Raw genomic sequence first — 13,088 nt, forward strand, 5'->3', positions numbered from 1 at the left:
AAATAAATAAATAAATAAATAAATAAATAAATAAATAAATAAATAAATAAATAAAATAGAAAGGCGCAGCAGAGAAACGTCAAGAAGATGGAGTAAAAATGTGCCCTAAGAGGACACTGTGGGGAGAACCAGAGAAAGACATTGAAATCTGGATCACAAAAAGGGATTTCTATATAGTTAGATGAGGAGAAATATGATTACATAAAGTTCCACAATATTATAAGTCTATTATTATATCTATGTTTACCATATTATATATGATATAGATATATAGAATAATATATATACGTAGTAGACTTTCAAGCATGCAAATACACATAGCACAACACAGTAACACACATATCTCCTATTTGTAGAGTTGTATACTGCACTTGCTTGCATATTTTGTCAACGTAAACTTATATGCAAAGATTTTTAAAAGATACTTATTTTCTACATAACTTTTTTTAAACTTTATTTTTTGTATTTTTCAACTTTTATTTTAGATAGAGGGGTATATTTTCAACTTTTATTTTAGACAAGTGTGTATCGCAACCAGGTACTGAGCATAGTACCCAATAGTAAGTTTTTAACCCTATGCTCCCCTTTCTTCTCTCCCCATCTAGAGGTCTACAGTATCTATTGTTGCCATGTTTATGTACATGTGTGCTCAATGTTTAGCTCCCACTTATAAGTGAGAACATGTGGTATTTGGTTTTCTGTTCCTGTGTTAATTTGTTTAGGATTATGGCCTCCAGCTCCATCTATGTTGCTACAAAGGACATGATTCCATTATTTTTTATGCCTGCATATCCTATACAACTTCTTGCCACCCTATCTTAATGCTCTGAAATGGCAACCAAAATATTTTCTCCAAGTACTTAGACAATCAAAATTAAAGAGTAGTTGAAATATTACCAGATATACATAAAATAATGACTTATTACTCTATACTACATCAATTAGCAAATGATATAAGCCAATTCAATGCTGCTAAAGAGTGACCAAAGTGGAATGTATTAATATTGCCAATGGCTTCAAAAACAGTAATGCTATTTCTCAATATTTGTCAAGGCTTATGAAAACTCATCTTCTTTGGCCCAGTAAACCTACATATGGGACGTTATCATACGAAAATTAAAATTCAAAAACACCAGATATAAGCATAAGTACATTCATTGTAATATAATTCATAATAGGGAGAAAATCAGACCTGTCCAAAAGATCTTACATTTTCTGGAAAATATTGTGTAGGCAAACATTAAAGCCATATTTAAGAGAAAGAAACATTAAGAAGAGAAAGAAACAGTGGTAACATTGAACATCTAGATTCCAATGAATTTTCCCAACACATTTGTGGGAGAGTCTGACACATTAATTTAAATATCAATTAACTGGAAGTCCTAGACAGAGCCATCAGGCAAGAGAAGGAAATAAAAGGTGTCCAAATAGGAAAAGAAGAACTCAAACAATCTTTCTGTACCAGCAATATGATTCTATACCTAGACAACCTTAAAGGCCCCACCAAAAGACTCCTGGAGCTGATAAATGACTTCAGTAAAGTTTCAGGATATAAAATCGATGTACAAAATTGGTAACATTTCTATACCCCAATAATGTTCAAGCTGAGAACCAAATCAAGAATGCAATCCCATTCACAATAGCCACACAAAAAAATAAAATACCTAGGAATTCATCTAACCAAGGAGGTGAAAGATCTCTACAAGGAGAACTACAAAACACTACTGAAAGAAATCACAGATGACACGAACAAATAGAAAAATATTCCATGCTCATGGATTAGAAAAATCAGTATCATTAAAATGGTCCTACTGGTGGTTCCAAGATGGCTGAATAGGAACAGCTCCAGTCTACAGCTCCCAGCATGAGCAAGGCAGAAGATGGGTGATTTCTGCATTTCCAACTGAGGTACCAGGTTCATCTCACTGGGGCTTGTTAGATGGTATAGGACAGTGGGTGCAACCCATTGAGTGTGAGCCAAAGCAGGGTGAGGCATTGCCTCACCCGGGAAGCGCAAGGGGTCAGGGAACTCCCTTTCCTAGCCAAGGGAAGCTGTGACAGATGGCACCTGGAAAATTGGGTCACTCCCACCCTAATACTACGCTTTTACAATGGTCTTAGCAAACGGAACACCAGGAGATTATATCTCATGCCTGGCTCAGAGCATCACATGCCGACGGAGCCTTGCTCACTGCTAGCACAGCAGTCTGAGATGGAACAGCAAGGCAGCAGCAAGGCTCGGGGAGGGGCGCCCACCATTGCTGAGGCTTGAGTAGGTAAACAAAGCAGCCACAAAGCTTGAACTGGGTGGAGCCCACCACAGCTCAAGGAGGCATGCCTGCCTTTGTAGACTCCACCTCTGGGGGCAGGGCATAGCCGAACAAAAGGCAGCAGAAACCTCTGCAGACTTAAATGTCCCTGTCTGACAGCTTGGAAGAGAGTAGTGGTTCTCCCAGCATGGAGTTTGAGGTCTGAGAACCGTAAGACTGCCTCCTCAAGTGGGTCCCTGACCCCCAAGTAGCCTAACTGGGAGGCACCCATCAGTAGGGGCAGACTGACACTTCACATGGCCAGGTACCCCTCTGAGACGAAGCTTCCAGAGTAACAATTAGGCAGCAACATTTACTGTTCAGCAATATTCGCTGTTCTGCAGCCTCCACTGCTGACACCCAGGCAAACAGGGTTGGGAGTGGACCTCCAGCAAACTCCAACAGACCTGTAGCTGAGGGTCCTGACTGTTAGAAGGAAAACTAACAAACAGAAAGGACATCCACACCAAAACTCCATCTGTACGTCGCCATCATCAAAGACCAAGGTAGATAAAACCATAAAGATGGGGCAAAACAGTGCAGAAAAGCTGAAAATTCTAAATATCAGAGCGCCTCTCTCCCTCCAAAGGAACTCAGCTCCTTGCCAGCAACAGAACAAAGCTGGACGGAGAATGACTTTGATGAGTTGAGAGAACAAGGCTTCAGAGGATCAAACTTCTTTGAGCTAAAGGAGGAAGTTCAAACGCATTGCAAAGAAGCTAAAACCTTGAAAAAAGATTAGACGAATGGCTAACTAGAATAACCAGTGTAGAGAAGTCCTTAAACGACCTGATGGAGCTGAAAACTGTGGCACGAGAACTACATGACGAATGCACAAGCTTCAGTAGCCAATTTGATCAACTGGAAGAAACGGTATCAGTGATTGAAGATCAAATGAATGAAATGAAGCGAGAAGAGAAATTTAGAGAAAAAAGAGTAAAACGAAAGGAACAAAGCCTCCAAGAAATATGGGACTATGTGAAAGAACCAAATCTATGTCTGATCAGTGTACCTGAAAGTGATGGGGAGAATGGAACGAAGTTGGAAAACACTCTGCAGGATATTATCCAGGAGAATCTCCCCCATCTACCAAGGCAGGCCAACATTCAAATTCAGGAAATACAGAAAAGGCCATAAAGATACTCCTTGAGAGAAGCAACTCCAAGACACATAATTGTCAGATTCAACAAAGTTGAAATGAAGGAAAAAATGTTAGGGCAGCCAGAGAGAAAAGTTGGGTTACCCATAAAGAGAAGCCCATCAGACTAACAGCAGATATCTCGGCAGAAACTCTACAAGCCAGAAGAGAGTGGGGGCCAATATTCAACATTCTTGAACAAAAGAATTTTCAACCCAGAATTTCATATCCAGACAAACTAAGCTTCATAAGTGAAGGAGAAATAAAATTCTTTTCTCAAACGCCGAGAAATTTTGTCACCACCAGGCTTGCCTTACTAGAGCTCCTGAAGGAAGCACTAAACATGGAAAGGAACAACTGGTACCAACCACTGCAAAAACATGCCAAATTGTAAAGACCATCGATGCCTGGAAGAAACTGCATCAACTAATGGGCAAAATCACCAGCTAACATCATAATGATAGGATCAAATTCACACATAATAATATTAACCTTAAATGCAAATGGGCTAAATGTTTCAATAAAAGACACAGACTGGCAAATTGGATAAAGAGTCAAGACCTATCACTTTGCTGTATTCAGGAGACCCATCTGACATGCAGAGATACACATAGGCTCAAAATAAAGGGATGGAGGAAGATCGACCAAGCAAATGGAAAACAAAAAAAGGCAGGGGTTGCAATCCTAGTCTCTGATAAAACAGACTTTAAACCAACAAAGATCAAAAGAGATGAAGAAGGCCATTACATAATGGTAAAGGGATCAATTCAACAAGAAGAGCTAACTATACTAAATATGTAAGCACCCAACACAGGAGCATCCAGAGGCATAAAGCAAGTCCTTAAAGACTTACAAAGAGACTTAGACTTCCACACAATAATGATGGGAGACTTTAACACCCCACTGTCAACATTAGACAGATCAACGAGACAGAAAGTTAACAAGGATATCCAGGAATTGAACTCAGCTCTGCACCAAGTGGACCTAATAGACTTCTACAGAACTCTCCACCCCAAATCAACAGAATATACATTCTTTCAGCACCAATCACACTTACTCCAAAATTGACCACATAGCTGGAAGTAAAGCACTCCTCAGCAAATGTAAAAGAACAGAAATTATAACAAACTGTCTTTCAGACCACAGTGCAATCAAACTAGAACTCAGGATTAAGAAACTCAATCAAAACCGCTCAACTAAATGGAAACTGAACAACCTACTCCTGAATGGCTACTGGGTACATAACAAAATGAAGGCAGAAATAAAGATGTTCTTTGGAACCAATGAGAAAAAAGATACAACATTCCAGAATCTCTGGGACACATTTAAAGCAGTAGAGGGAAATTTATACCACTAAATGCCCACAAGAGAAAGTAGGAAAGATCCAAAATTGACACCCTAACATCACAATTAAAAGAACTAGAGAGGCAAGAGCAAACACATTCAAAAGCTAGCGGAAGGCAAGAAATAACTAACATCACAGCAGAACTGAAAGAGATAGAGAAACAAAAAACCCTCCAAAAAATCAATGAATCCAGGAGTTGGTTTTCTGAAAAGATCAACAAAACTGATAGACCGCTAGCAAGACTAATAAAGAAGAAAAGAGAGAAGAATCAAATAGATGCAATAAAAAATGATAAAGGGGATATCACCACCGACCCCACAGAAATACAAACTACCATCGGAGAATACTATAAACACCTCTACTCAAATAAACTAGAAAACCTAGAAGAAATGGATAATTTCCTGGACACTTACACTCTCCCAAGACTAAACCAGGAAGAAGTTGAATCCCTGAATAGACCAATAGCAGGCTCTGAAATTGAGGCAATAATTAATAGCCAACCAACCAAAAAAAAGTCCAGGACCAGACGGATTCACAGCCAAATTCTGCCAGAGGTACAAGGAGGAGCTGGTACCATTCCTTCTGAAACTATCCAATCAATAGAAAAAGAGGGAATCCTTCCTAACTCATTTTATGAGGCCAACATCATCCTGATACCAAAGCCTGGCAGAGACACAACAAAAAAAGAGAATTTTAGACCAATATCCCTGATGAACATCAATGCAAAAATCCTCAATAAAATACTGGCAAAATGAATCCAGCAGCACATCAAAAAGCTTATCCACCATGATCAAGTGGGCTTCACCCCTGGGATGCAAGGCTGGTTCAACATTTGCAAATCAATCAACGTAATCCAGCATATAAACAGAACCAAAGACAAGAACCACATGATTATCTCAATAGATGCAGAAAAGGCCTTTAACAAAATTCAACAGCCCTTCATGCTAAAAATTCTCAATAAATTCGTTATTGATGGAATGTATCTCAAAATAATAAGAGCTATTTATGACAAACCCACAGCCAATATCATACTGAATGGGCAAAAACTGGAAGCATTCCCTTTGAAAACTGGCACAAGACAGGGATGCCCTCTCTCACCACTCCTATTCAACAGTGTTGGAAGTTCTGGCTAGGGCAATCAGGCAGGAGAAAGAAAGGAAGGGTATTCAATTAGAAAAAGAAGAAGTCAAATTGTCCGTTTGCAGATGACATGATTGTATATTTAGAAAACCCCATCATCTCAGCCCAAAATCTCCTTAAGCTGATAAGCAACTTCAGCAAAGTCTCAGGATACAAAATTAATGTGCAAACATCACAAGCATTCCTATACACCAATAACAGACAAACAGAGAGCCAAATCATGAGTGAACTCCCATTCACAATAGCTTCAAAGAGAATAAAATACCTAGGAATCCAACTTACAAGGGATGTGAAGGACCTCTTCAAGGAGAACTACAAACCACTGCTCAGTGAAATAAAAGAGGACACAAACAAATGGAAGAACATACCATGCTCATGGATAAGAAGAATCAATATCATGAAAATGGCCATATTGTCCAAGGTAATTTATACATTCAATGCCATCCCCATTAAGCTACCAATGACTCTCTTCACAGAATTGGAAAAAACTACTCTAAAGTTCACGTGGAACCAAAAACAAGCCCACATTACCAAGTCAATCCTAAGCCAAAAGGACAAAGCTGGAGGCATCATGCTACCTGACTTCAAATTATACTACAAGGCTACAGTAACCAAAACAGCATGGTACTGGTATCAAAACAGAGACATAGACCAATGGAACAGAACAGAGTCCTCAGAAATAATACCACACATCTACAACCATTTGATCTTTGACAAACCTTACAAAAACAAGAAATGTGGAAAATAGGGAAAGAATTTGCTATTTAACAAATGGTGCTAGGAAAACTGGCTAGCCATATGTAGAAAGCTGAAACTGGATCCCTTCCTTATAGCTTATACAAAAATTAATTCAAGATGGATTAAAGACTTAAATGTTAGACCTAAAACCATAAAAACCCTTGAAGAAAACCTAGGCAATATCATTCAGGATATTGGCATGGGCAAGGACTTCATGTCTAAAACAACAAAAGTAGTGGCAACAAAAGCAAAAATTGACAAATGGGATCTAATTAAACTAAAGAGCTTCTGCACAGCAAAAGAAACTACCATCTGAGTGAACAGGCAACCTACAAAATGGGAGAAAATTTTTGCAATCTACTCATCTGACAAAGGGGCTAATATCCAGAACCTACAAAGAACTCAAACAAATTTAAAAGAAAAAAAAAAAACCCTCAAAAAGTGGGCAAAGGATATGAAAAGACACTTCTCAAAAGAAGACATTTATGCAGCCAACAGACACATGAAAAAATGCTCATCATCACTGGCCATCAGAGAATGCAAATCAAAACCACAATGAGATACCACTTCACACCATTTAGAATGGTGATCACTAAAAAGTCAGGAAACAACAGGTGCTGGACAGAATGTGGAAAAACAGTAACACTTTTACACTGTTGGTGGGACTGTAAACTAGTTCAACCATTGTGGAAAACAGTGTGGTGATTCCTCAAGGATCTAGAACTAGGAATACCATTTGACCCAGTCATCCCATTACTGGGTATATACCCAAAGGATTATAAATCATGCTGCTATAAAGACACATGCACATGTATGTTTATTGTGGCACTATTCACAACAGCAAAGACTTGGAACTAACCGAAGTGTCCATCAATGATAGACCAGATTAAGAAAATTTGGCAAATATACACCATGGAATACTATGCAGCCATAAAAAAGGATGAGTTCATGTCCTTTGTAGGGACATGGATGCAGCTGGAAACCATCATTCTCAGTAAACTATCGCAAGGACAAAAAACCAAACACTGCATGTTCTCACTCATAGGTGGGAATTGAACACTGAGAACACCTGGACTCAGGAAGGGGAACATTGCACACCAGGGCCTGTCATGGGGTGGCGAGGGGAGGGATAGCATTGGGAGATATACCTAATGTAAATGACGAGTTAATGGTTGCAGCACACCAACATGGCACATTTGTACATATGTAACAAACCTGCATGTTGTGCACATGTACCCTAGAACTTGCAGTATAATAATAATAAAAAAATGGTCATACTGCCCAAAGCAACCTACAGATTCAACACTATTCCTATCAAGCTACCAACATCATCTTTCACAGAACTAGAAAAAAACATTTGAAAATTCACATGGAACCACAAGAGCCTGAATAGTCAAAGAAATTCTAAGCAAAAAGAATGAAGCCAGAAGCATTACATTAGCCAACTTCAAAGTATACTATAAGGCTATCATATCCAACACAGCATTGTATGTATACAAAAACAGGCACACAGACTAATGGAACAGAATAGGGAGCCCAGAAATAAAGGTGCACACCTATACCCATCTGCTCTTTGACAAAGTCAACAAAAATAAGTAATGGAGAAAGGACTCTCTATTCAATAAATGGTGCTTAAATAGCTGGCTAGCCATATGAAGAAGAACGAAACTTTACCCCCTAACTTTCATCATATACAAAAATTAACTCAAGATGGATTCATATTTAAATGTAAGACTTCAAACTATAAGAATCCTAGAAGAAAACCTAGGACACACCATTCTAGACATTGGCCTTGGGAAAGAATGTATGACTAAGTTCTCAAAAGCATTTGCAACAAAAACAAAAATCGACAAGTGGGACCTAATTATACTAAAGAGCTTTGGCATAGCAAAAGAAACTATCAACAGAGTAAACAGATAACGTATAGACTGTGAGAAAACATTCACAAACTATGTATCTGACCAAGGTCTAATATCCAGATTCTATAAGGAACTTAAACAATTGAACAAGCAAAAAACAAATAACCCCATTAAAAAATAGGCAGCAGGCCAGGTGCGGTGGCTTACGCCTGTAATCCCAGCAATTCGGGAGGTAAAGACAGGCAGATCATGAGGTCAAGAGATGGAGACCAGACTGGCCAACATGGTGAAAACCCCATCTCTTCTAAAATTACAAAATTTAGCTGGGCGTGGTGGCGCACACCTATAGTCCTAGCTACTCAGGAGGCTGAGGCAGGAGAATTGCTTAAATCTGGGAGGTGAAGGTTGCAGTGAGATGAGATTGCACCACTGCACTCCAGCCTGGTGACAGAGTGAGACTCCATCTCAAAAAGAAAAGAAAAGAAAATGGGCAGCAGACATGATGAGATACCATCTCACCCCACTCAGAATGGCTATTACTAAAAAGTCAAAAAACAAAAAAATGCTGATAAGGTTACAGAGAAAAGGGAATGCTTATACACTATTGGTGGGATTGTAAATTAGTTCAGCCACTGTGGAAAGCAGTTTGGAGATTTCTCAAAGAACTTAGAACTACCATTCAACCCAGCAACCCCATTACTGAGTATATATCCAAAAGAAAATAAATTATTCTACCAAAAAAGGCACATATACTCATATGTTCACTGGAGCAGTACTAAAAATAGCAAAGACATGGAATCAACCTAGGTGCCATCAATGGTGGACTGGATTAAGAAAATGTGATACATATACACCATATAATACTATGCAGCCACAAAAATAAGGAAGTTATGTTCTTTGCAGCAACATGGATGCAGCTGGAGACCATTATCCTAAACGAATTAACACAAGAACAGAAAATCAAATACACATGTTCCCACTTACAGGTAAGTGGAAACTAAACCTTAGGTGCTCATGGTCATAGACGGGAATGGCAACAATAGACACTGGGGACTAGTACAAGGAGGAGGAAGAGGGGGCACAGGGTTGATATACTAACTATTGGGTACTATGCTCAGTACCTGGGTGATGGGATCAATTACTCCCCAAACCTCAGAATTACACAATATATCTATGTAACAAACCTGCACATGTACCTCTGAATCTAAAAGTTGATATTAAAAAAAATTAAATTAATTAATTATACTCCCTTTCTGTTCCTTTGTTCCATCACAATTTTTATTCTTGACTAAAAACTTGAATGCTAAGCTCATATTATATTAAAAAAAGAAAACAAAACGGAGTGCTCAATCTTTATTTATTGGTGTGCCTTGAAATTCTCTATTAGCAAAAATAATCACAAATGATTGAGCTGACAGTACGTTTTATGAAATGTGAAAAATATGAAGTTGCTATTAATTGTAGGAAGTATACATTATTTTCTAACATTTTGTATGTATTTCATACATATACCGAACAAAAAGATTCACACATGTGAAAGAGATTGATGTGATCACATACAGAGGTGCTTCCAAGGCAAGACTAAAGATAGATTGCATAGAACAAAGTGTATCTAATTAATGATGAAAGCACTAGCATGTGGCCACAAGAAATGAGCAGATGCATTACTCAAACCCAAGTGTTCTGTAGTATGGATGGTGTTTTGTTCCACTTTTCTAATGAGTCACTACAAAATTACTATCATAGACCATCTCTTTGCCTTCAAGTTATCTATCACATTTGAATGGTAATTCCATGCCTCCATTTCTGTTTAAATAACAGTAAAAAATTGTATATTTCTAATAACATTCATACTCTAGCATCCTTTTCTAAAAATCATAAGTATAATCGGCTACCTTGTGGATGGAGTTAATCATAACTCTCTCTAATTCAACCAACCACTTCTCCACTTGACCTCTGGCTTTGGCTGTTGAAATGATCTCTATGAGTTCCACAACCTCTCCTTCGCTGCTCTTCATGTGAGTAATGTCTAAAGTTTCCGTAAATTCTACCTTTGCAATTCCTTCAAAACATTTCTTCAAGTGGGGTTGCACCCTGTCAGGAAAAATATTTTTAAGAGAATTAACCAAGTTAAAACAATTCCTTACATTCATTCCAGTGTTCCTCATGCAGCAATCTTCATTTAAAGTTCATAAATGTGTAGTGTTAGACCTGTGCTAGGTGCTGCTGGGAATGAAATGCTGTTCAAAAACCAGAAACACCCAAAACTAACAAACAAAAAAACACAAGCTCTGCCTACCTGGATTATATAGGCCATGGAGATGTCAGTATTAACTGAATAATCACAAAACATCTGTAAATTACAATTACAGTAAGAGCTACAGAGACAACCACAAGTCTTTGTCTTCAATATAATGAATTAAAAGATGATAAAGGTAACAAAAGGAGAAAACCAATCTTGACTAACAGATAAATACATGAATCTGAAGAATCTTCAAATGCACAAAAGTAGTAATTTCAACTGGGATCTTCAGAGACTGCTTGAAAATTGTGGACTACCTTTAGTAACTTAGGTACTTTACAGTTCACTAAGTCAACTGCATTGACAGTATCCAACTATTAGTCTATTCAATGTAATACAGATGGGACTGACACAACTCCTCATTTTTGGCACACTACCAATAACCCGTCGCATTCATCTTTCAAATGGGCAAAAAGAAGCAGAGTATAAAAACTTAGAAATCTGAGCCTAAATTTACCTTTTGTTTAGATTACATATCCCCTACTTTGAAGGCACAAGATACAAAATTAACAAATTTCTTTAACAAATATCTATTCACTGTTTACTTTATATCAGATGGTCTTCTAAGGATTGAGCAGTGGGAAAAAAACAGTCAAAAAATCTCTACCATGGTAGAGCTTATATTCTGCTAGAGGAAGACGTGCCATTAACAAATAGGAAAATTATAGAGTATGCCAGATGATAACAAGTATGCAGAAGGAAAATGAGGCAAGGAAAATAAGTCCAGGAAAGAGGGCAAGATGAGCATGGAGGGAGCTGCCTCTTTAAATATGGTGGTCAGGGAGGGAGGGCCTCCCTGAATGACAGATGTTTAAGCAGATTTCCACAAAGACTTACAGGAGGTAAAGAAAGAAGTGTGATGGACATTTGGGTAAGGAGCATCCCAGGCAAGGGAACAGCACACTGAGAAAGGAGGCTGCCCCTTTTACCGGGGAATTGCAAAAAAGCTGGTAGACTGGAGGCAGAGTGAGCAAGAAGACTAGTAGGTGATGAATAGGAAGGATAACAGGGGAAGGAAAATCTGTGTGGGACATCACAAACCATCGTGAGGGCAGTGGCTTTTATTCTGAATGTGCTGTGAAAGAGTCGTGTTCTGACAAATCTGTAAGATGTGATAAGTTAAGAAATCTGGCCAGGCACGGTGGCCCACACCTGTAATCCCAGCACTTTGGGAGGCTGAGGCGGGTGGATCACTTGAGGTCAGGAGTTCAAGACCAGCCTGGACAACATGGTGAAACCCCCGTCTCTACTAAAAATACCAAAATTAGCTGGGCATGGTGGCGCATGCCTGTAATCCCAGCTCCTCCAGAAGCTGAGGCAGGAGAATTACTTGAACCTGGAAGGCGGAGGTTGCAGTGCGCGAAGAGTAAAACTCCATCTCAAAAACAAACAAACAAACAAACAAAAGAAAACGACTCCATGGTTCATTCAGTGATACTACTTACATTTTTAATAATTATCCAAAGTTGATTATATAATACTTGGAACATTCTTGTAGAAAAATTATTATATAAACATGATTATATATATTTATTTATGTTTTACTTTGTTCTAAAAATTAAGTTTAAGCAGATAAATTTAGTCATGTATTCTACATGTAAATTACTTACCTAGTGGGATCTTTAGTCTCAGATAGTATCTCAAGAAGTTCATCATTGGACAAGAAAAAGAATCTGGGGAAAAAGAGGCGTTTCTTTTCCAAATATTCATTAAGTCCTTTAAGAATGAGCTCTAAAAGTTCATTAGACTTTTTCAGCCTTTCCAGCATTCTGTCAATTGTTACAACTGTCAGAACATGTTTATCCTAAAAATAAAAATAAAAAACACTCAATCCAAAAAAATTAGATAGTAACTTTATATATTCATATTGTATTTGAGATTATACATTTGTAATCAAATAGGGGTTATGTAAATTTTAAGGGGAGTATTTGTTTTTTAAAAGTAGTCTAGTCTTGCATATTCTAAGTCTACTTGGCCTTTCTCTTTGATTCTATAAAAGTCACATTGATTTAATCCTCAGCCCTGTTCATAATTTCTAAGTTGAGAAGTTTAAGAAACAGAAAATGAGTGAGAGAGAGAACACTGCCTGAACTCACAAGAAGGACAGTGGAAACAAACTGGTATGAGATATTTTCTTTTGTCTTTTATTCTTTGAGGAAAAGAATTCTAAACAGTAAGTCATCATTATAATTATTATTTTGAATTTTGTTATGAATAATAATAAAGTAACAGAATCCCTGTTTTATAACTATAGAGA

At 37.9% G+C, this 13,088-nt stretch overlaps 1 protein-coding gene across 1 annotated transcript in view; it reads right to left on the bottom strand.

The window, feature by feature from the left end:
* DNAH7 (dynein axonemal heavy chain 7) overlaps nucleotides 1-13,088 on the bottom strand; it is a 358,505-nt gene that overhangs the window by 194,874 nt on the left and 150,543 nt on the right. Inside the window, exons 20-21 of the mRNA XM_023217897.2 lie at nucleotides 12,442-12,635; nucleotides 10,425-10,623 (exon numbers count right to left, since the gene is read on the bottom strand). Of these exons, the coding sequence (XP_023073665.1) occupies nucleotides 10,425-10,623; nucleotides 12,442-12,635 (393 nt within the window). The remainder of the gene's footprint in view (nucleotides 1-10,424; nucleotides 10,624-12,441; nucleotides 12,636-13,088) is intronic.

The sequence above is a fragment of the Piliocolobus tephrosceles genome, chromosome 11, assembly GCF_002776525.5.
Source record: "Piliocolobus tephrosceles isolate RC106 chromosome 11, ASM277652v3, whole genome shotgun sequence".
NCBI classification, from domain to species: Eukaryota; Metazoa; Chordata; class Mammalia; order Primates; family Cercopithecidae; genus Piliocolobus; species Piliocolobus tephrosceles.